The following is a 24,312-nucleotide window of genomic DNA, read 5'->3' as shown; positions in this document are numbered from 1 at the left end:
AGAGAGAGAGGGAGCAAGAGGGGGAGGGAGGGAAATTAATTATATCCAGCATTTCCTGAGTACTGACCACGTGCCAGGCTCTGTTCTAAATGATCAGTATGTATTAATTTGTTTGATCTTCATAACAGCTCAGCAAATAGGCCAATAATTGTGCAAAGATAGCCGAGACAATTTTTAAAAAAAGAACACAAAAACGGGACTTACACTACCAGATACTAAAACATACTAGAAAGCTATAATAATGTAACAGTATGGTTTGGATGCTAAAATGGACATTTAGGTAAGGAAACAGAAGAATATAGAAACTGACCCTCACATAGGAGAATGAAAGATAAGGATAAAAATGATGTTTCCCATCAGTAGGGAAAAAAAAAACCCAAACAATTCAGTAAGTGCTATTGGGACAATTGACTTTATAGACATTTGGAAGATACAAGCTCCAGATGAGTTAAGGACAAATGTAATAATAAAAACATGTTATAAACTTGGACTTTAAGGAAGGTCTTCTGAACTAAGACTTGCTTGGCAACATGCTGAAGGCGACACTTAGAGCAAGCACATTATTTAGCTTTCTGATATATTGTGCTTTTTGTTTTTAATCAGTAGAATGAAGATGGTAATAGAATTATTATGAAGTTTACACTGATTGGCAGCGGGTAAATCTCATTTGTTATGTCAAACTTTGTGGCTTAATAGTTGCATCCAATTCTGTATACCTCCCTCCTCTGAAGGTATTGAAATTTCATTTTTCCTGCTGCTATGAGCAACACATTTGAGTCTAATATGCAGACATTCCCCCTATGTTAACTCCTGTGTCTCTGCACCTCCGCAAGTGATAAGAAAATCTCTCCTTTGACGTTTTGGACAAGTCCCTAACCTACTGCATGACTGGTTGTGAATGTACGGTTATGAATGCCCGTTCAGAAACAGCAAGAGATCTGTGAATTCTGGGTGTTCTTTGACTTTCTCCTTTTGAGACCAGTTCCCATAAGAAGAAAATTTTTGGTCTCACCTACTTGGTGGGCATCCTGTCCACTCCACTGCCGTAAAGAATGAATGCTTTACCAAGGGAAGTGAAAACAATTTAAGGTTATACCCCCAACCCCAGCTCTGGAGCAGTAAGGTAAAAAGATAAAGGCTGCTTCATTGATGAAACTGTTCTGTGGGTTATTTGGCTGCTTTTCATCTTCCCAGATAACGCATTCTACGACAAAGTAGCTCTGTGCCTAGAGACTCAATTGCAAGTGACAGAATCCAATTCAAACCAACCCAAGGACTTTCCTAAGGGGACAAATCTGCTTCAGTCGCTGCAAAGTCCAAGACCTGTTGTAGCTTTGGGCATAGCTGGTTTACCTACCCAGGTAAGGCCTGGCCCCACCTGATCCTTAGGAAATGAACACACCTGCTCCCCATCCCACCACCAGGAAAGAGGCAGAGCCCTTTTGCCAGAATAAAAGAGGAGAGCCCAGAGCTCCAAAAGCCACAGCAGTGACCTGAGATGTTTCCTGGCTCATCGAGTCCTGCAGGAAGGGCAGCACTGTGACCTTCTCCCGTAGGTTATTGCTGGAAGGTCTGGCGTGGTTGTGAATCCACGGTCTGTGGGGGTGTCTGCGCCAGCCCTTCTGCTGTGTCTCCCCAGTGAGGCCAGAAAATAAGTTGCCTGCCTCTGTTTCCTGTTCTGCCTCCATGTTATTTTGTTGTGATAGGAACTAGGTAACAACCCGTATTTGGTTTTGTGTGCGTGTGTGTGTGCGTGTGTGTGTGTGTGTGTGTGGTTTAATTAGAAGAGGATGATATACCATACATAATCATCATGAAAGGGATACTCATGGACCTCTAACAGAACTGGCGTGAAAATCTCTTAAACATATTCCTGGGCCTGCACAACGTTCCTGAGGCTTCTTCATTCATGCCTGAAGGTCTGAGTGCAATAGTTCTTGCTCTGTGTGAACTGTTAGAATTGCCCTTGACAGGGTGGCTCAGTCGGTTAAGCATCTGTCTTTGGCTCAGGTCACGATCCCAAAGCCCTGGGATCGAGCCCCTTGTGGAGGTCCCTGCTCAGTAGGGATCCTGCTTCTCCTTCTCCATCTGCCCCTCCCCCGTTTGTGCTCTATTGCACTGTCTCTGTTAAATAAATTAATTTTTTTTAATTGCCCTGGACCTCAGATGGGGGGCTGGACCTGTATTGGTAGGAGGAAAGAGAAGGCCCCTAATTTCTTTGGGAACCACTACCTGATTGCTACCCCCTGGGGCAGAAGATGGGGCTTGGTGGCCCAGCAGACAAATGCGTGGCCCATTTCTGCCCACCCCCACATACACCCCCCACCCCCCACCCCGCACAAACCGTAGCCCCCTCCACCCAGAGAGGTCCCGGAACTTGACAGCCTTCCCCAATTCCATCTGCCTCAGGGTAGACTCAGGCATCTTCCATCATTTCTGTGTTCCCAAATTAGGTCTGTTGGTTTTCTCTCCACTCCATTTATCAGCCCCTCTCCACAGTCTCCCCCCTCTAGGAGCCATCCCAATGCTTTGTCTCCAGCACCGAGGCAGGCGGGTGGCTCTCGGTAACCAGGGGCAACCAGGAATCTGTACCAGCTATTTGTGCGGGATTTGTCAGGCACAATCTAGCTGCGAGCTGGGCAGACAGGGAAAATGTGCCGCAAAGGTTTTCTCGCACAGTGAAATATTATCTTCGCTTTTTTTAGAACGACCAGTCCGTGGGCGAGATGCAGATAATTGGAGGCGAGGATCTTTCAACACTGGCTGGAAAGGTTTGTGAATGTGACTCTGCTGGGGCTGCACTGAGGTCATGGGGAAATCAGTGACCTTCGTTTCAGGTCAGCTCTCGCAATGCATTTCAGACACTCTCTGGGGTTGGCTAATTCATGCAAATGGATGTGTGAATCCTTTTAATGATTTCTTCCTTCTAAAACACTCCTTTTATAAGGCTTCCAGGACCCGAGGCCGACCAGATCTTTGGTCTCCAACCTTCCTTCCAATCTCACTTCAGACAACCCCGTATTACAAAATCCCTTGGTGCTCCTGCTTTCTTCTTTTTCTCCTCTTGCTGTTCCTCCAGAAAAGAAACCTTTATTTCTATGCTTTTGTGTCTCTCATCTATGCCTCAGCACCTAGGCCTTGCACTAAGGCATTTAAACAGGTTTGTTGAAATATCTAATATTTAAGGAAGGGATTAAAAAGGACTTCTGGAGAGCATATGTTCCAACCTTAGGCCTTTTCCACTCCCATGCAAAAATGCAATCCATTAAATCATGGGGCAAACACCTCCACTTTCACCTTGACGCTCCAGACCTTTCAATGCTTAATAGTTAAGTGAAAATCTGTTTGGATTCTGACATAAGTACATCCATGGAAGGAAGCGTTGTTTCCTAAAGCGCCTGGCCTTTGTGGAAATGGGCCCCGAGATTCAAGTTCTGCTGCGAATCCAAGCAACAACTCTTTTGACATCTCTAGTACTCATTATCCTTGGACAACTTTAGCTTTCCAAGTGACAGGAATCAGTCTCTAGCACAAGTTTAATCTCTCATATTCGTGGTTGTTATTGTGATGCAACAACTGGATGGGGTAAAGGAATAGCAGACATTTAACAGAAACATGTATAATAACATTAGGAACACGACAGAGCCCCAAGGGCTCTACCTATACAAACCAGCTTCTTTCCCTCTACTCTTTAGAAAGCCTCGTAGCCATCCAAATGGGGCATTACTATCTAGACATAAATTATATTCTACAGAAATTGGAATTAACTGGCTGATGTTAATGCATCACGAGGCCATCATGTGATATTACTACGTCAGTGCATGAAATAACATCCTTGGGGCACCTGGGTGGCTCAGTCCATTGAACGTCCAACTTTGGATCTCCGCTCAGGTCTTAATCTTGTGGTTGTGAGTTTGAGCCCCACGTTGGGCACCACGCTGGGCATGGAGCCTACTTAAAACAAATAATAAAAATAAAAATGACATGCTAGAAAATTAAAATACTCAATACCCAGAAATTAACTTTTCACAACCGTGAAGTGGCCTTTAAATAAGTCACTTTGGGACTTTGCTGGAGGACATTGCCTTACAGGTGTATGACACAAGAGAAATACTGTACCCGGTGCAGTATTACACAATCACCATGGGCTATTACCAGGAGAGTTTGTCAAAGTATCAATTCTAAGAATTCTAAAGGAAGGCCAAGAAAAAAGATGCATATAAAATTGGTTTTTCTTTCCTACTTTTTTAACATCATCTTCTATTTCATTTTAAAGTGCTCTCCCTCTTACATGAGTATTGGATATTCCCTTCCCTTAAGAGACAGAGAGTAGGGCGGGGAAAGGGTAGTTTCCTACAAAGCACAGAGTGATAGGAGGGGTGATAGTACTAAGCCTCAGTATCCCTCCCAGAATTACTACAAAGATACCTTCCCACCATGAGAAAATAGAGATCATGGAAGTTCAGGTAGGAGAGGGAGAAAATCAGCCAGCAGGAGTCAGCTTCAGTGTTCTGTTCCCAAAACAAATGATTCTTCCAGGTTACCGGGTGCTACTCCGTGGTATCTTTACATTCACCTCTATGTGTGTGCATCAATGGATTTCTATATGTGCTTAAATATGTGCTGAGTCGAACCCCTTGAGCTTACAATGCATGGGGTAAATATATCTGAGATGAATCAACATTGGTCAGCCAGGTTCTCAACGTTCACAACGACTTAGGTTTACAGACCATGCATCATTATGCATTTCCGTGAACCTGGACTCACATCAGAGTGGAGTACTTGATGAACCGTTGTAGACCACACTCAGTGTTCTCAAATGTGTTTTAAATCTGCCTACTTCTCTCCATCTTCATGGTAATCACCCGAATCTAGACTTTTGCAGTAGCAAAATGTGGTCTACAGCAGGGCTTTGTGAGCTTTTTTAGGGAGGAGCCTTAAATGTCTTAAGAGTTTGAGGTCTGTATGGTCTTTGTTGCAACTACTTATTCTATCACAGCATGAAACCAGCAAACAGCCATAGATAAAATGGAAACAAATGGACATGGCTGTGCTTCAATAAAACTTTATTTATAAAAATGGACAGCAGGCCAGATGGGCCATAGTTTGATGATCTTTGGTCTAGGAACCAGCAAGGTCAGTACCACCTGCAAACTAATTAGAAGTGCAGTATCTCAGATCCCACCACAGATCTTCTGAATTAAGTCTTCCTTTTAACAAGAGGTCTAGATGGTTCCTAGGCACATGCAATTTTGGGAAGCACTGGTCTAGGGCCAGACCACTACTATCTCTTCTCCGGGATGCTATGGTAGCCTAACTAGTCTCCTCGAACTTCGGCCTTCATTTAACTCTTGCTACACTCCAAACCATTCTCCAAAACACAACAGCCAAAGAGATCTTCTTAAAATATACATGGGATCCCCTCACTTGCCTACTGAAAACTTTTCAGCGGCCTCACAATTAGAGTTGTCAGACTTAGCAAAAAAAAAAAAAAAAAAACACCAGACATGCACACAAAACAGAGAACAGGATGCCAACAAGCTGAATTTGAATTTCAAATAAACAATGAATACATTTTTAGTATAAGCATGTCACATGCAGTAATTGGAACATACTTAAGCTCAAAAGTCATTTATTGTTCATCTGAAATTCAGATGTAACTGGGTGTTCTGTATTTTATCTGGGAACCCCACTCCCAGTGTTCTGAGATTATAATCCAACGTCCTTCTCACAGCCTGTAAGACCTATGTGATCTGGGCCTGCTTCCCTCCCACCATCACCATCACCGCATGCCGCTCACCCCTCCTCATCGTGCTGTCACCACACTGGTTAAGCTCCTTCCAGCCAAGACCTCGGATAAGCTTGGCCTCCAACTTGGAATCCATTTTCCTCCTATCCGTCAGGTCTCAGCCCCCTGTGGAAGGGAGGCCCTCCCTGTCTCTCTGTCTAAAATGAGCAAACTGTCTTTCCCTTGCACACTCCCCACCATCCCCATTCATCCCTGTATCAGTACCCTCTTTCAAGTCAAGCGCTTTTCACAGTTTGCAGTGTTTACTTTGAGGCTAATTTTTTTTATGTCTGTTTTCCCCACTAGTCTGTGTAAGGTGGGCAGGGACCCTGACTATATTATTCGCCATCCTATGTCCTGCATCGTGCACGGTGCCTAGCTGACAGGTTGGAATAAATATTTGGTGGCTGAGTGAGGGCAGGCTCCTCTTTCTCTTAGAAAGAAACCAGAAAGATGTTTTCAATGAAGTATGGGAAGGGAGGTCATGTTTGGAGGGAACAGTAAATAGAAGTCCATCTAGCAGGGCACCTGGGTGACTCAGTCAGTTAAGTGGCTGCCTTCGGCTCAGGTTGTGATCCTGGGATCAAGCCCCACATTGGGCTCCCTGCTCAGTGGAGAGCCTGCTTCTCCCTCTCCCTCTGCCTGCCTCTCTGCCTACTCTCTATCTAAATAAAATTAAAAAAAAAAAAAAAAAAGTCCAATTAGCCAGACCAAAGGACACATCAGCCAGCAAGTTGGGTTTAAGCTGAATGAGAAATGAGTCAAATGAGAGCACGTTGTCTTGGAGAAGCAGAAGGGCTTTAGCGTCCTAAGAGATTCAACCTGGGGACTGGGTTGGCGAATGCTGCACACCTGAAGATGAACGAGTGAAAACAGTGTCACTTAATGTTCGGAATTTCTTTTCCCTTAAGTGAAGGGAAAGTGAATTTCTTTTCCCTTAAGATGAAGGCATTCATATGGCTTTATCTGTTCACCTTTCCTTCAGCCTTTCAGAGAGAGGCTATGCATTAAGACTTAGAGAGAACTTGAAAAAAATGTTTCAGAGTCCTTCCAGAATCTTTCCATCATGCAGAATGTACACCAGCATGGTGGGAGAAAAACAAACTTGAAAAGGTGCCCAACAACAGGTGGGTACTTTCTTCAGTGGTTGTAGAGCGAAGTCGAGTCGTAGTAAACAGCTGCGTGGGATGGAAGGGTTGTTGGAGGCCATCATCCAACTTCTCCCTTACAAAGTGATTACACAATTTCTCAATCAATACATTTACACTGAAGCTGCATTTATCATTATCTGATTACACCGCCATCAACTTGTACATTTTTTTTTAACATTCGGCACCCCGAGAAGAACTTCAAGAGTCTTCCCACACGACATTCTTTCCTTGCCCTTAAAGAAATCCAGAGAAGGAATGATTCCTTGGGACTGTGACTGTCTTCACAAGTGGAAGTGGTTTCGCTTGGGACCAGAAAGCCTGGGGGAAAGGGAGAGAAAACGCTTGAGAAGAGGGAGGAAGAGAATCGCGCAATGAGGGACAAAGGAAGGAAATGAGAGAGCTGGAGGACCAGAGCAGACCAACGTGACCCAAGGAAATCAGCTCAAAATAGAGAAACAATGCTTTAAAACACGGAGAATGTAAATTGGGTTTGGTTTGTAGAATATATTAAATGTCTCAATAAAGCATTTAACTCGCTCAGAAAAGCAAAGAGGAGTCGCAAACGTTTTTGAGGAGAAATGACATCAAGAAGCTGTGTTTCGGGGGCGCCTGGGTGGCTCAGTGGGTTAAGCCGCTGCCTTCGGCTCGGGTCATGATCTCAGGGTCCTGGGATCGAGTCCTGCATCAGGCTCTCTGCTCAGCAGGGAGCCTGCTTCCCTCTTTCTCTCTCTGCCTACCTCTCCATCTACTTGTGATTTCTCTCTGTCAAATAAATACATAAAATCTTAAAAAAAAAAAACCAAGAAGCTGTGTTTCGGGAAAGTGAACTTAATAGGAAGGTAGAGTAACTGAGGGAGGGAGAGAGACTCCAGGCAGAGAAACTAGTCAGGAGGCCCCATGGATAGGGCACACACGGGCACTAGAACCACAGGAGCTGAGAAGGGGCCTTGGAGAAGGCACAGCACTTTCCAAAGGAGCAGTAGCAGAGCTAAATGACAAAATGAAGGAGGGAGAGTTAGAAAAGATTTTTTTTTAAAGACTTATTTCTTTATTTGAGAGAGAGAGTGTGTGAGTGGGGTGAGGGACAGAGGGAAGAGGCAGAGGGAGAGAAACTCAAGCAGACTCCTGGCTGAGCGTGGTTCCCGATGCAGGGCTCGATCTCACAACCCTGAGATCATGCATGGCCTGAGCTGAAATCAGGAGTCAGATGCTCAACCAACTGAGCCACCCAGGAACCCTGGAAAGATTTTTTTTTTTTTATCAAATTTGTTTATAAAAGAACTTTTAAAAACATGGGGACATAGCTTACCTATATAATTATCCATACATTATAAGCCCCATAACTGTACTCCATAACTTCTTAAATTCTCTAAAGATGTGTGGATTAAAATATTCAGAAAAGAGACTACAAACCCCACGGACTTCTCTCTTTCTTGGCTCCTCTTTTTACTTTTCTTTCCTTCTTTCTTTCTCTCTTTCTTTCCTTCCTGCTTTCTTCTTTTCTTCCTTTCTTTCTTTCTTTCTTTCTTTCTTTCTTTCTTTCTTTCTTTCTTTCTTTCTTTCTTTCTTTCTTTCTTTCTCTTTAAAGCAAAGAAAAGGAAACCCATAAGGGAAGCTGGCTGAGTCATGGCTCTAAATAGGTCATGGCTATTGAATAAAGGGAACCCTCAATGATTAAGTTAAATGGCCTCGTCGGCTCACAGTGTTTAAAAGCGTTTTCCTCGGTGTGTTCAAGCTGTCTGCACAACGTGCTCTCTGGGTGATTTTTTTTCAGAGTTGATTTAATCCTGGCACTTCATAAAATGTGTGTATCCATTAAAGCAAGAAGATTTTATTCATGTTCAAGGGAAATCTTTGAAAGGGGTGGAATAAAACCAAACGCATGGAGGCAGACCCAAATCTGGCAACAGGAAAACACAGATGTGCAGGTTAAATGCAAGATTTCAGGAGACGTGCCACCTTCCTCCACCAAATAAGTTTCTAATCGAATGCCAGAATGAAGCGTCAGAACCTGCCAAATTTCCTCCTTGGCTGCCTTAACTATTTAAATCATTCCTTTTTATTGCATCTGACTAGGCTGAGAACAATAATGGAAATGCCCACCGACTGATGATTCTGGCAATTTTGTGAATTATCACATAAAGTGAAATGCTCCACTGCATTCCTTTCTCCGTGGGGTTCATATTCACACTCGTACCCATGCTCCGCACCCACAATGAGTCCATCAGCATTACTGCCATCCCTCTGCTGGGCGTGACCATAGCTGCAAAACTGTGTCGCTGCCATTAGCCTGTGGTGTGCTAATCAGTCTGTATCTTAAAAGACTGAACGTGGGAATAACCTATTTAAGAAAATCACTTAGATTTGTATAACTCCTTCCTTCTTTCTTTTCTTCTTTTTCTTCTTTCCTTTCTTTTTCTTCAGGAAACTTGAGGTGATTAGCTTCCATCGGAATTGCACCATAGCAACGAAAGGACACACTCGAGAGAACCCCATAGAATTTTTGCCTGTGGCCCTCCCAGGTTGCAAATTTTACTTACTTTCCAGGAGGAAATGAGCTAGGTGTGATGAGATGACTAAGACAGTAACTGGCAGACATCTCAGATTCAGTGATGGGAGTTATCAGATTGGAAGCATTTAAGAGGCACAGCTTGTCCTGAAAAAATTGCTAAGGGTGCCCACTCCAAAAAAAAAAAAAAAAAAAAAAAAAAAAAGAGAGAGAGAGAGAGGGGATTTTCGAAGATTTCTTGGTGCAAAATTAAAAAGCAGTAGACATTAATTATAGCTCAGTTAAGGGGGAATTGTACATCGTTAAGGAAAAATAATGGAGGGAATGTGTCAAAAGTATAACAGACTAGAGAAAGAAATGGGGTCAAAATTGTTGATTTGTTCCACAGGCATTTCTGTGGAAATGGAAACAGAAGATCGTTTCCACTGGTCTCCATGTTATATGCTGATTGTATAAAGATGAATTTGTCTTTGTCCCTTTGTGGAGCTAATTCTGTTATGTTAAAATGTAAAGAGAATAGTACTCTTAGACGGTAGTGAAAATGTTTCCAAAGTTGGGGCAGTCACTTTCTCTGTACTCTTGAGCTATTTGTTCTGTATGGCAATTTCCAAAGGTACTAAAGGTATTGCTTTTTTGGGAAGTGAATTTTTCATACAACAGGTAGGTTTCTAACAATCTGGACAATAAACGCACATATTACTTAGGAAAGAATTTGAAAATAGTGTGATGTTCTGTAAAGGAAAAGAAATATCTGTATTGACTACTCTATTTAACTCACTGAAGAATTCTAGATTTCTGCATAGCCCCCTTTCAGTAGCAGATGGGTTTTTTTATATCAGTATTCCCTTGACCATCATTTATGAACCCACTGAATAATTTTAATTTTTTTTAAGATTTTATTTATTTGAGAGAGCGATCACAAGTAGGCAGAGGGGCAGACAGAGAGAGAGGGGAAGCAGGCTCCCTGCCAAGCAGAGAGCCATCATGATGCAGGGCTTGATCCCAGGACCCCAGACCATGATCTGAGCCAAAGGCAGAGGCCCAACCCACTGAGCCACCCAGGTGCCCCAATAATTTTATTTTTTAAATACTATACACAACTCAGAAAGTTCTTTATGTTGTTACAGATTTTATCAACCCACTTAACCTCTTTAATCCTCCAAAATCCTTTGAGAAATATAGTTAAACCATAATTAACTAATTTTTTTTCATAACAATCCTTCCAAGAAAGAAAGAAAGAAAGAAAGAAAGAAAGAAAGAGAAAGAGAGAAAGAGAAAAATAAAGAAAAGGAGGGTTGTTGCAGTCTAAGACAATGGATGATGACAGGGAAAACAATTAGGAATTCCAAGGAAAGAAACAAACTAAAAGGGAACGTAATTATAGTATACTACTTGACTCTGTAGTGGGAAAAAACATGAGCAGTACAAGAAGATACAGTCATAACAAAGTATCTACCCCGGGGGGTGGAAAAAGAAGTGAGATAGTGTAAAACAACAAAATTCTTATCCTTATATAATATTGTAAGTAGATAATGTCTAAAATTATTAAATTGGGAAATAGTAGTAAGTAAAGGAGACTTTTAAATTAAAAGAGAATTAAAGACCCAATACATGGGCTTTAATTACCCAGACCTGCTACAAAGGCCATTTTAAAGACAACTAGGGCAATCTAAATATGTCCTAAGTTTTATATATGATATTAAGAAATTATTGCTATATAAAGAAGTTGTGATACACACACACACACGATGGAATATTATTCAACCATAAGAAACTGGGAAATCCTGCCATTTGTGAGAACATGGATGGACCCTGAGAGCATTATACTAAGTGAAATAAGTCAGATAGAGAAAGACAAATACCGTGTGATCTTATTTGCAGGTGGAATCTAAAATAAAACAAAACAACACAAAAACTGGACTCACAGAAAAAGGGATCAGATTTGTGGTTACCTGAGGCAGAGGGTGGGGTTGGGGGTAGGGAAATCAGAGGAAGGTGACCAGAAGGTTCCAACTTTCAGTTATAAGATAAATAAGTATTAGGGATGAAATGTACAATACAATGACTATAGCTAACACTGTTGTATGTTATATACAAAGGCTGTTAAGAGAGTAAATCTTAAGAGTTCTCATTATAAGGAAAAAATTTCCTTTTTTTTGCTTTCTTCTCTTACTGTATCTATGTGAGATGATGGGTGCTAACTAAATTTCTTGAGGTAATCATTTTATAATATACATAAATCAAACCATCATGCTGTACACCTTAAACTTATATGGTGTAGAAGTTTATGTGTATGTGTAATACAATTATGCCTCGATAAAACTAGAAAAAATGAAAAACAGAAAATAAAAGGATTCTTGTCATTTTTGTTAGGTGTGATAATATTTTGGCTATGCATAATATAGAATGCCATGATAACTTTAATATAAAGTACATAAGCATTTTTAAATACTTTACAGTTAGATACACAGCAACATTTAGAAAATATTTAGACTTTTCTATTTGATTTTGAATCTGTATATGCATTCCTTGATTTTAAAATATGTTTAAGTAATTTTTATCATGTATTTCTGGATTAGTACACATTTAAGTCCCACTTCCCAGTCACCACTATATCTTACAGTTAAAGCTAATTCATTCAAAGATGACTCCTGCTTTGCGAGGTTCCAAGCTTTTAAACAACAAATTTAATTATGTTCTGTGCACTTTATCTAATTAGGCAAGAAGGCAGACTAACAGAGTTTTAAAGAGTTTTTCATTATAAGATTGAAACAAACAAACAAAAAAAAGATTATGAGCTAGGGAATTAAATTAACCAAGTATTCTCCAAGTATTTGGGTTGGTTAACAGGCATGGTTGGTAAGCCTCAATCAGACTAAAAATGCACATCCTAACTAACTGTCGTGGGATAATGGTTAAGAACATAGCAAATGTGTTCAGAATACCAAGGGGACTCCTCTGTCTCTGGGACTTTTAGGGTAGAGGATACTGTGGTCATGACCTACTTTAAAAGTGGATGAGATAAGCTTACATTTCAATGATAAAACTAGGATTTTTTAAATGTATTTAATTTGGGGGGGGGTGGATTGCTCCATCGGTTAAGCATCTGACTTCTGCTCAGGTCATGATGTCAGGGTCCTGGGATCGAGCCCCACATTGGGTTCTGTGCTCAGCAGGGAGCCTGCTTGGCTCTCTCCCTATACCCGTCCCCTACCTTACACACACTCTCTCTCTCAAAAAATAGATAAAATTTTTAAAAATGTATTTAATGACTAAATGACTATTTAATGATTATACCTAAGAGGAAAACAGTTCCAGAAAGATATTTCCTTCTAAGAAGCACGTGGTACATAAAGTAAATATGGTTTTGGTTGGTTGACTAACACTTTCATTACTTAAATCTCTTTTGCACTAGGCGTAAATGAGCTTCCTAAGGTGTAAGCCTTGATAGAATTTTTAAAGTATCATATGAATCACAGGGAGAAATAAGAGTCATCCAAAGGAAAACAACTTTACATCATATCCACACCCTTCAGTTCATTGCAATGTCATATTAACACAGTCGTGTTTTAATTCGGGCGACAGTACTGACATATAACTACTAATCCATTTAATTGGTTGGTTTTAACTCATTAATCAGTGTCATCAGTTATTAATCCTCCATTCAGTAAATAATTGCTAAGCATCTATATGCAGCTCTATATACCCTAGGGACTGAGAATAGTAAGCAAGACAGACATGATCCCCATCCTCGTGGAGCTTATATTCTAGTGGGAAGACAGGTATCAAACAGGAATTGAAATGAAACATAGTCAGCGTTTTTAGGGGAGAAGGAGAGGTAGACCTTGAGAGCACATAACAAGGAACCCAACCATGCTTCTTAAGATATCAACCAGGCGATTCATAGAGCTCTCCCTAGCCCAACCCTTCCTCGGGGTTGAAAATCCAAGAGTAAACACAGAATCCCCAATGACCGGTAGCTATGCAGGAATACAGGACTGTCAGAGCTGAATATATGATCTTTCCGCAGAGCGCTGTCTCCATTAACAACATAGTTTATGTGGCTTATTTTCCTGGTAAACTTTGTGTCCCTCTTATAAACTTTGTGTGCCAAGGAATGCTTGGATGGGATGCTTGCCGGAATTAGGGACATGGGGTGACCTTGTAGATAGGTCTTCAGACAGGTCTAGGATCTGACATGACCCTGCTAACCTCAATATAGATACCAATATGGTAGCACCAAATATTTGCAGAGAGACTGTTAACATGAACCTGAGATACCTACATGACCACCGAGCATTTGAGTTTGATGGGTAGGGGAGGACCAGCTAAACAAATTGTGAAATTTCTAACTGTAAGCAAAAATGTGGGTCTGTCTTGTGAGCCAGATTTGCATCGTATTCTTAATAACTGTTGCGTTGGTTTTTGTTTGTTTAATTTCAGAACGTCCTCATTGTTGAGGTAAGCTGACTTTTCTTTATCCATACGGGGAAGTTGAAAGAATCTAATGGTGAGTTTTGAAATATAGAACTTATTATCCAATTGGTCAAGGATTTATTGAATTTCCACTGTGCACATGGCTCTCCAGATTTCCTAAGAGCTAACTAGAATCAGTGGCCTGAAACAGTTTAGAATAAAAGCTTTGGAATAATAGTTTTGTGGTACTTTATCCGTTTTTATGTCTAATTTCACGCCCGTCTACATTGGTTCTTCTACCGATGTGCAAATCAGACATTTTTACAGAAGAGGAAACTAGCCCAACAGAACCAAATGTATGGAATAGCAAAACCAAGGTTTGAACTCTTTTCACCCTTGAGTCAGTGTTCTTGCTAATGACCCCTAAGGACTTCAAACAATTCTACCTTCAGCAACCAAGTCATAAATACAATCAATTTTCAAATGGCAATCCAAGAGAAAGCTATAATTTAATTTCGTTTTCTGCTAAAAAAGAAAAATGGGAGAGAACGGGTCCTTCGGAAGCAGCGGACTTAATACAGCACATGGCCACTTTTCCTTCAAGAGCACGCCTGTCTTATCAACTGGCAGGAATTCAAGAGAGCTGTTTTCAAGCTTTTGTTACACAATTGCCTGTGTGCTCCGTTTGTATCTGCAGTCCTCCCGGCTCAGACCTAAGCCAGGAAGTAAACCCTCTAGCCAAGCGAATTGCCCAACCCTGGCTAAATTCAGACCTGTTGTTTTGATAATCAGCTCCCGACAGCTGATTTCTGTCCCAAGGACAATACATTTCTGCTGCCCATTCTCCTCTAATTGTGCAGCAGCTCATCAGCAGAGATGAGCCGAGGCTCACTGCAGCCTCGTACCCTCAGAATTCACAGGCTGTCACCAGCTGCCGTCCAGACACATCTCACTTCCCGGCCACAGAATGCCCTATTGAGTGGGGAGGGCAAGGGGGAGGCGTTTATCCATTCAGTGTATTCAGATGTACATCCCACGTCCATGAAAATTCATGCGTTCTGTATTGTGTCACATAACCTCGGGGCCAAATTTGGTCCTTGCATGTGCGTGCACGAGTCCCAGTGTGCTCAGCGAGCAGCCCCACAGGCTCTCCAAAGGCCAAACTTAGATTTCAACACGGCTCAAGGATTCCAAGAGGAAATATTCACCGATATACTCCCCTAAGCCAAGCTTCCAAGAGAGGCACCTGTCTAAAAAATGGAACCAACCCCGCTTCCTACTTTGACTCCATCTGATGGCAATTCTAATTAGGATGCATTATTAATAAGGCATACAGTCATCTGTCTTGATGCAAAATCTGTTATGCCGTCCAAATGCGCCCAGCTGAACGTGTCTGTCTTCTTTGCAAAGGATGTCGTTGGAACTGGGAAGACCATGAGGGCGCTGCTCAGTAGCATAGAGAAGTACAAGCCCAACATGGTGAAGGTCGCCAGGTGAGTAGGACACTCACGTCATTGATGCTTCTGTGTGTCCAAAGAAGCCCGAGAGGGGCGCTAACACAGGAGGTTGTCCCCAAAGAGAGCAGTCTTTTCCAAACCAGTGACCCTTTGCCCTGGGGTGTTATGGCTTGACCACATTGAACAAATAGCCCCATTTGAGTGCCAGCCGGAGACAGAGGAAGGGGAAGAGGACATGCTTTGCTGGGTGTCTGAGCCTCTCGTTACTGCGCCTCCATTAGCGGCTTCCGGGAGCAGCTGGCGGAGCCTGATGCCAGCGCCCCTTTCCCTTCCTTTTATCTAGAATCACTGATGTGGTGCCCCGGTAGCAAGAGCATGAATTAGGGGGCTGGGATGGTGCCCCATGTGCTCCGGGAGGTGGGGGAGGAGGGATACCTATTTTAATGATGTTCGGTTCTATTTGCAATTACCAGAAGTTTTATCTGGATCACTAAACGCTTTTTTTTTTTTTTTTTTTTAATGCTAGTTTGTTGGTGAAGAGAACACCTAGAAGTGACGGCTTTAGACCCGACTGTAAGTGGGTTTGCTTTCTATTGGTTGCTTACTTGGTTGGCTGGTGTTGTTTCGTGTTGAAGAATGTCTGGTTTCCTATTTGCCAGCATTCCGTGTGATGCAGAAGCTGGAAAGGTTTGATAGTCCCACAGATCTCCCGAGGTCTCCCCAGCCTTGCCGATAGAACCCTTTACAACAGGACAGAACCCTTTACAATGAGAGTTTTTAATCTCCCAGTTCACGTTTTTCACAGAAACTCTGTTGTGTGCAATGGATAGTTTCGTGTTTAGGTTTTCCATAGCACCTTAAAGCCAAAGAACTCAGCAAATGGGCTTCAGGGGGGTAGAGGGAGACTTGACCCCACCCGACTGGCTGACATGCAGGATCCCTGCCTTGGCCACTGGCCCTGTCAGTCAGACCGGGAAGGTAGAGGGATCCTCTTACCATCTCCAGGAACTGTCACCAGACAACGCTCAAGGCCAACCTTCAGCAAGCCTGAATTTTAGCATGCAAAAGGGGGAAATTCAAGACACCTCTCTCGTCACCCTCAAAGGAAAGTTCAATAACGCAGAGAATTGGCCGAGGAAGTATCTCCATATATCATCTTTGTACTTGACTTCATATGTCCTGGAGGATTTGGCTCATAGAGGGCACTTGGCTACTCTCCTTCCCATAATATGAATAGTTCCAATGCCAGGAAGAATAAACAAGCAGCCTGATTATTTATTATTCTAACACTAGAGGCGACTTTTTTTTCACTCACATAGGCAGACTTCAGCTTGATTTTTATAACTTACATTTGCTCTAAAGCCTCTGGGATCATTTGGCTGTGGTTCTCATCAGCAAGCTGAAAAAACATCAGAGCAAGAGACGCATGCTATGAACGGGTAATGACATTTCACAAGTGACTCTTTATTCTAAAAACAAGTTTCATCCGTGCTGGGCAGATAGAACCAACAGCATGTCCCCGTCCAGGTCCTGGCCTGGAAAATATACTCTGGTTGCAGTAAGGTTAGGCAAAGTTAGTAAACAGAAATCTTCGAAGGAAATCATGGAAGATCTCACAGAGAAAATTTAACTGAAGTTGAAAGATTCGCCTCAGACCTAGCCAACTAATTACAGATTATTTGCATCACTGACAGCAACAACATGAATAAAATAATGGCTGATAACACCAGTAAGAGGTCACCATGGCCCTCCACTCTTCTAAGGGCAACACAGAGATCAACACATTTCCTCCTCACAACATTCGTCCAAAGTAGTTGCTCTTGTGATGCCCATTTTACAGCTGAGGAAATTGAACACAACAAGGTTGAATGGTTTGGGAAGGTCACGTTGCCGTAAGTGGAGAGTCAGTATTGACCGGAGTCAGTCTGGTTCTGATCACTGTCTTGCTCTTGCACTACGTCTATAAGTAACATCTGCCAAGTGCAAATAGAAGTGTAGGAAATGCACCCATTTTCTAGCTGGACGTAGGTCACCCTGATTCCTAACCATCCCCCTCATCTACTGATCCAATGTCCTTCTTTCCCTCCCCGAAAGCTCTGGAGATTTGATCTTCGGAACTGGCTTTAGCCAATCCCAGGTGCCATGCCTACTGTAGGCATTGTTCTGGTCCCTGTGATGTTGTTACTATGGTGACAGCCCGGGTGCTCTGGGATTTACTAATACCGTTTTAGCTGGTTCAGAATCTCTGTTTCTTCTCCCTGGATTTCTCAGGCTTGACACTTTTGATTCCTTTCTCGTAACTGACTCTTTCCCGTATGCTCAATGACATCTTCTATATGCCCTGACATCTTTTCTTCTGCTCTAGCTTCTCCTCTTTGATTATTTTTCTTAAGGCAATGTACAGGGTGGAGGGACCAAAGGGGGTTTCTATCAGTGACCTATAATGCAATCCTTTAGAAAGTAAGCCCCTCTCTTCTGGCACTTTCTACAAGCAGGAGCTAGTTACCTACTCCATGGGAAACATCTTTGGTGATAGGAATCACAGTGGTTGTGATGTCACCAGAGGAACAACTTTCTCCATGCTCTAAGTCCATTGGCTATACCGAAGTCCAGTTTCATAAAACTGAGCTCCTCTCTCATCTGCAATGCTGTAATAAACAAACAGATTAAAAAAAACTGAAAAGAGTTTAAAAAACCATTGGATGATAGGCACATTTATTCTGTTCCAAGACCTGTGAAGGACCACTACTGCCTGTTCCTTAAAGATCCTTTTCCACAAAAATCACCTTCCTTTCAAGACATTTTTCCTTTGTTTAACCTAAGTACCTCATACTGCACTTAAATTCATTTACTCCCATTCTTCCCACAATAGAGATAGAGAGCTAATTCATATCATCTGTCTCCTGGATTCAAAGACTAGTGTTAGAATAACCCTTAGTGTTCTGTTCCTCAAACTGAACAATCCCACTTCCTGTCATCTGGTGTCCCAGGTTTGGCTTCCCAGGCCTTTGTCCAGCTGAGGGCACTGAGCACAGTGGGTGAATGGCTTCCAGTGGCAACAGCCTGTGTACCTAGTCAAGTAGTACAGGATTGGAATACTGCTGTGTGAACTGCACTTTATGCTTCCAAGTATTTCCTTTGGCATTATATCATTGGATACTGCTCGCTTTGGAACCAGGGGGCTCCATGACTAACTCACACATACTTCATGATCTCCCCTGAGCTGGCTGAGCCCTTTCTCAGCTCTGTGTGGTAGGAGTACAGCCATCCTTCCTCGTATGTTTGCTTGTCTACCTGTCTACCTGACTACCTGCCTAGTCACTCTGGTCCAGGACCCGTTGGGCTCATCCTATGCTTTGCTTATCATTTCTCTCACACTTGCTTCTGCTTAAATGAAAGATCCTCCAGTTTAAGTGCCAACATTAGCATATGGTGACTTTCTACTCATTTGATTCCTTCTTTTTTGTTCTCGCTCTCTCTCCTCAGATGTTGGATTTGAGATTCCAAACTTATTTGTGGTGGGTTATGCCTTAGATTACAATGAATACTTCAGAGATCTAAATGTAAGTCATGCATGCAAATCCCTAACCTCCTTTTCACAAGAACTTAACAATTATACGAACTTTACAAATTATTAAAATAGTAGTCATGATGGCTGCCACATACTGAGTATCTTCTGTGTCGGGACTATTCTGGGCACTTTTCATTCATAATTCCAATTACGGTTGCATGCAGTTCCTATTCCCCATTTGGAGAAATAGTGTCAACATAAACACATGGACCTCTAGTGTAGACCCCTCAGCTGTGTGACCTTGACAAATGTTGAATGATCTAGAGGTAAACATCCTACCTAAAGTGGACCAGTTGTGTGCACTTTGTGACCCAGGGAGCCAGATTCATAATAGAGCTCAAAACCAGAACAATGATGAAACTTTTTCAAGCATTCGATTGGGTCTCTTTAGATTTTCTATACGTGCACACACATAAATGCGCACACGTAATTTGAATGAACAATAACCAGTTTTAAGATGACATTCTGTTATCACTGCATTACATTCTCTGCACCTCCTATTTTGTTGAGAAAATAAGTCATTTAAATCATCTATTGTTTCAGCACATATGCGTGATCAATGAGCATGGCAAAGAAAAGTACCGGGTCTAGAGGAGTCAATTCTCACCATCGACTCTCCAGATAACATCGTAACTTATGACCACAGTTGGAAAGCCAGCATGTAGAGTTTGTCTCCCCAGGCATCTTCACTCAGCAGGATATAAAAGAAGAAAAAAAAAATGTTTTAATGAGAGAGCTTTCTTTTCTGAGGTTATAACATAAAGAGTAACAAAGGTTGTTAAGGAAAAGAAAGCAATGCTTTATTTGACTTGTTCCAAATTAAATACTCCGCCTTGTGACTCATGAGTTCTATCTACCTTCACACTCTCTGAAACTTCACCTTTCTTGATTCCAACACAGCCTTTAAGCTTGATCACCATCCCCCCACCTAGTTACTCAAATATTTTTCACTTAACTTTTTTTTTTTTTTTTTTTAATATTCCGTTTGGGTGACATTTTGCAATCTGAAGAAACTTGGAAGGCTTTCCAGTTAAGCTCTGAACCCAAATCCTGGGACTGCAACTAGAGTCCCATACGAAAAAAGGAGAGAAAGAACAATTTCATATAAATTTCTATTTGTGCATTTCTGGCAGGCCATAACTATTTGCTTTGACAAAGCCTTTTTGAACTGTAGCATATAATGAATCTTAATGATGTTATGAGATGAGCCTTTGCTCAGTGCTGTTGATACTGGCTTCCGGTGTGTGATAACGGTGTGTCATGCCTGCATGGATGTACTCAACTGTGTTTAATACTCTGAATTTTAATTAGAAAAAATACAATGGCAGCAAGGCCCTCGTTTCTAAGCTGCGTCTCTTTATTTGTGTGGGACATGAGCAAATGGCAGAATTCGCGGAGCGGGGGGTTCAATTCAAATCGAAGCAAGTCTGAGGTTTTTCCTCTTATTTACATCAAAGGACAAGACACTGTTATATATTATCATCAACATGAACACAGAGGTTGAATAATTTTTTTGAGTGATCTTAGAAGGCTTATCTGACAGCCCAAGGCATTACAGAAAACCAGCACACTTAAGAAAGTTTTTTTCTGAATAACATTTTTTTTCCATTTCCACTGTTTAATGAGATGTTTTCTAATTTATGGGAATTTTAATTGAAAGTACACTTGAGTGCCAATAGAACTGTTTTTTTTTTTTTTTCTCACTTCCTAAAAGGAGAAAATGCAAAATAAATAACTAAGCGGCCTTTGTTTGGTTCTGAACCATATATGGCATATTGTTATCAGGTTCTAGCTTCCTTTAAACTAATAAAGAATAAAAAACCTTGTTACATTTCATAACTGCTTACTGTTTTTCTTCCGCCTTTGTATTTTTTATATACTTTCAGCCATTAAAATGTGTGAGCCAGTAGCTTAAATATACTACTGCATATATCTTTCCTGAGGCTTTATTTTTGTTAAGCTGGAAAAAATCCAGTATATGCACTAGTATAAGCAAACGATTAAGCCAGACTTGATCTACTGCTTTTTCTTTTTCTCCTTAAGCTTGTTTGTAAGACAAAGAATTTTAGTTGTAAAAGATTTTCCTGAATATCTTTGTTCCAGTCAGAGAAGAAAATAAACCACACCCAGATATCTCAAGTGAGAAACCAGCACAGGGAATTCCTTTTAGCTTTGTTCCGTAGAAGAATCAGTTACCAAGTTAGAGATTGAAAATGCTAATTGGACAGTTTCTTAAATTATCAAATTTGTGTTCTAAACAGTTTTCACTATGCCACCTAGCCCTAGAAAAACCCAGATACATTTGATTATAAATATAAAAGTATCCATAATCTTTACAAAAGTATTTTTTATAGAATGTTGAGTTTTAGCAAATGTCAGTATAATTTCTGAGGACTGAATGTTTATTTGAATTAGGAAGGAAATTGATCTGCTTCACAAAATCTTGAGAAGGACTTATGCTAGTTAATGCTGAAAAAGAAAAATCCATTAAACATACAAGAAATTTAATCATTCCTACAATTTTTTTCCTATCACACAATATTTTGACAGTGATATCCAAGAATGTCATCTTGGGAAAAATAGTATTTCCTTTTCTCTTGCAAAACTCTAATCGGTTTAATACCTCAGGGTTTTTTCAATCCAGACCAAAAATGTGAAAACTCATAACCTGCTTAGCAACCAATGCAATTATTAATTTGGTGTTCCAAAGCTGATTGATTGGTGGGGGTGGGGCAGGGACAGACAAGTGTGTGATGTTTTATTTGGATTCAGTTACAGTAATTAGTAATACTTTTGCTACAGTAATATAGTTACCTAATAAGTAATACTTTGGGATATTCCATACAAATTAGAATGCTTCATTATAAATTGGTTCTTTCTTACTGGGTTGGAATGTATCCAATATTGAACCATGCACTCCCAGAGTGAACTGCAAATAGTTGAATCTTGATGCACCTTGTTTAACCTTTGGATGTCTTTGGGTATAAAATGGTTTACCATGTTCCAGGCCTTCTGAGCATTTTTTCAGCCTCCCATGGGATGAACTTGGGTTTCCCCAATGGAGAGAGAAGGTGGCCCATCCCACTTCTAGAGAACTGGTGTCATGGAAATATTTCCTCACTTGTGTAATAGAGGTAGTATGTTCTTGGAAATCAAAACCCTAAATCACACTCCCCACCCAGATGTCTGGTTAATTTGGGCAAAAATAGCATTTGGGACTTGTTGTTACTGTGCCATCATAAAGTTCCTTTGGGATCACCAGATGACACTTGAGGGCTGGTGGGCAGGCTAGTTTCAGGAGGGGAGCAAAGGGGTAGAAGGGAGGTTTGTGCGTTGATGTTGGGATGCATGTAGAGGGACGAAGGTGTACATGGAGAAGACTGCTTTGTTTCTTGGCCCAGCCATCCACCATGTTTGGTTCTGAACCCCATGGAGAGAAGGAGACAAAGACCCCAACTGAAAGAGCCGCTTTCACCCTAGCCTTTGGGCCACACACTGGGACAGGCCATTGGCATTTCATCGAGGGCCATGCATAATCCATTCCCAAAGGGGGAAAAAATGTTTTTGCCATTTCTTGGCCCAAAGGACCCCCTTTTCTGGCTTTTTCTGCTAGGGTGGGCTTTGCTCAGAGATTAGTAGGAGAGGCCATGAAGACAGAGTGGGATAATAAAGTCCTGCATTTTCTAAGGGGGAGAAATAAGCCTTAACTAATGTTACTGTGACTTTGTTTTTATCCAGAGCTAATAGGTATTGGCTAGTAAATAAGCTGCAAATAGGGTAGTGAGTGTAGACGACTCTTTCAAGAAACCTGGCTATGAAGACCAGAGACACATAACCACAGCTAGAGGGCTTTTAAAAGATGGGAAAGGCCCGCACATTTTTATTTACTGTGGAAAACTAAAAATAAGTAAACAGTAGAAACAGTGTATCATTATCAATGGCTCTGTAACAAATCACTCCCCAAACTGAGTAGTTTAAATGAGCAATTATTATTTCTCAGGGCTTATGAGAATTAGGAAGATGGAGCAGGCACCGTGGGGATGGTTTGCTTCTGCTTCGTGAAGTCTTTTGCTTCAGCTGGAAGATTCAAAGGCTGACGGCTACAACCAAGTGACGGTAAATGGTCCAACATGGCAGCCATTATCCACATGTACCTGTTTAAATTTAAATGAATTAAAATGAGGGGTGCCTGCATGGCTCAGTGGGTTAAAACTTCTGCCTTTGGCTCAGGTCGTGATCTCAGGGTCCTGGGATCGAGCTCCACATCAGGCTCTCTGCTCTGCCTGCTTCCCCCTCTCTCTCTCTCTCTGCCTGTCTCTCTGCCTACTTGTGATCTCTGTCTGTCAAATAAATAAATAAAGTCTTTAAAAATAATAATAATAAAAATAAATAAATAAATTTAATGAACTAAAATGAAGTAAAATTTAAAATCCACTTCTTCATTCGCACTAGCTACATTACCACTGCTCCATAGCCTCATAAGGGAGTAAGTTACCGTATTAGCACATAGAAAATTTCCACCATCCCAGAAAGTTCTGTGGATAGCTCTGATCTAAAGGTTTGCCTGATGGTTGATACTGGCTGCTGGCAGGAACCTAAGCTGAGGCTGTGGTCAGTCAATTTTTCTGTGTGATGTCTCCGTGTGGCTTGAACTTCCTCACAACATGGCAGCTGGGTTCCAAAGGCAAGTGCAGAAAGACAGAGACAGAACCGGTGTAAGCCATACTGTCTCTTAAATGACAGGCTCTCCACCAAATTCTGTTAGTCAAAGCAGTTACAAAGACTTGTCTGAGTTTAAGGGGAGGGAACGTAGACTGCTACCACTTGATGGAAGAACATTATAAGACCATCATCCAGTGGGGTAGGATGTATATGGCTCTGGCCATTGTCAGAAAGCTGAAGAAGAAATCTACCACAGATAGGTTATTCCCTTGCCCATTTTCCACTCATGAGATTAGAGAAGAAGGTCATTATGCAGTGGTCATAATGCACGCTTGTTTGCCTAGATTTTTAAGAATGACAGAATACTGGGGCACCTGGGTGGTTCAGTCAGTTAAGCATCTGACTCTTGATTTTGGCTCAGGTCATGATCTCAGGGTCTTGAGATGGAGCTCAGCGTGGAGCCCCACATCTGGGTCCATACTGGGCATAGAGCCTGCTTAAGATTCTCTCTTCCTCCTCCACTGTCCCTCCCCCTCAAAAAAAAAAAAAAAAGAAAAAAGAAAAAAAGACGACTACTACTTAGCCACCTGGGGAAAGAGGAAATGATAAAAAGAACAGTGAAATAGCCCACCTTGATTATAAAGAAATACATGTTTTCCCACTGATAGTGTCTGGACCAGATTAAGAAGACTTTGAAAGAGCAGTTAAAAAAAAAAAAAGAAAAGAAAGAAAAAAAGAGCAGTTTTATTTCTCTTATT

General features: G+C 41.5%; 1 protein-coding gene across 3 annotated transcripts in view; it reads left to right on the top strand.

Annotated features, from left to right (window-relative positions):
- Window positions 1-23,309, top strand: part of PRTFDC1 (phosphoribosyl transferase domain containing 1) — a 96,113-nt gene extending 72,804 nt beyond the window's left edge. The window contains exons 4-9 of one of the 3 annotated variants that reach the window (XM_082740854.1): window positions 2,706-2,771; window positions 13,892-13,909; window positions 15,275-15,357; window positions 15,848-15,894; window positions 18,808-18,884; window positions 19,436-20,728. In XM_082740854.1, the coding sequence (XP_082596980.1) occupies window positions 2,706-2,771; window positions 13,892-13,909; window positions 15,275-15,357; window positions 15,848-15,894; window positions 18,808-18,884; window positions 19,436-19,483 (339 nt within the window). In that variant the 3' untranslated portion in view covers window positions 19,484-20,728. Of the gene's footprint in view, window positions 1-2,705; window positions 2,772-13,891; window positions 13,910-15,274; window positions 15,358-15,847; window positions 15,895-18,807; window positions 18,885-19,435; window positions 20,729-22,892 lie in introns of those variants that run through there. The other 2 variants (XM_082740855.1, XM_082740856.1) reach the window with 2 other exon arrangements.
- The last annotated feature ends 1,003 nt before the right edge of the window (window positions 23,310-24,312 follow it).

This window comes from Mustela nivalis (genome assembly GCF_964662115.1).
Source record: "Mustela nivalis genome assembly, chromosome: 7".
Classification (NCBI taxonomy): Eukaryota; Metazoa; Chordata; class Mammalia; order Carnivora; family Mustelidae; genus Mustela; species Mustela nivalis.
Note: the sequence above shows the minus strand (reverse complement) of the source record. Positions and strands in the feature narration are given on the sequence as shown.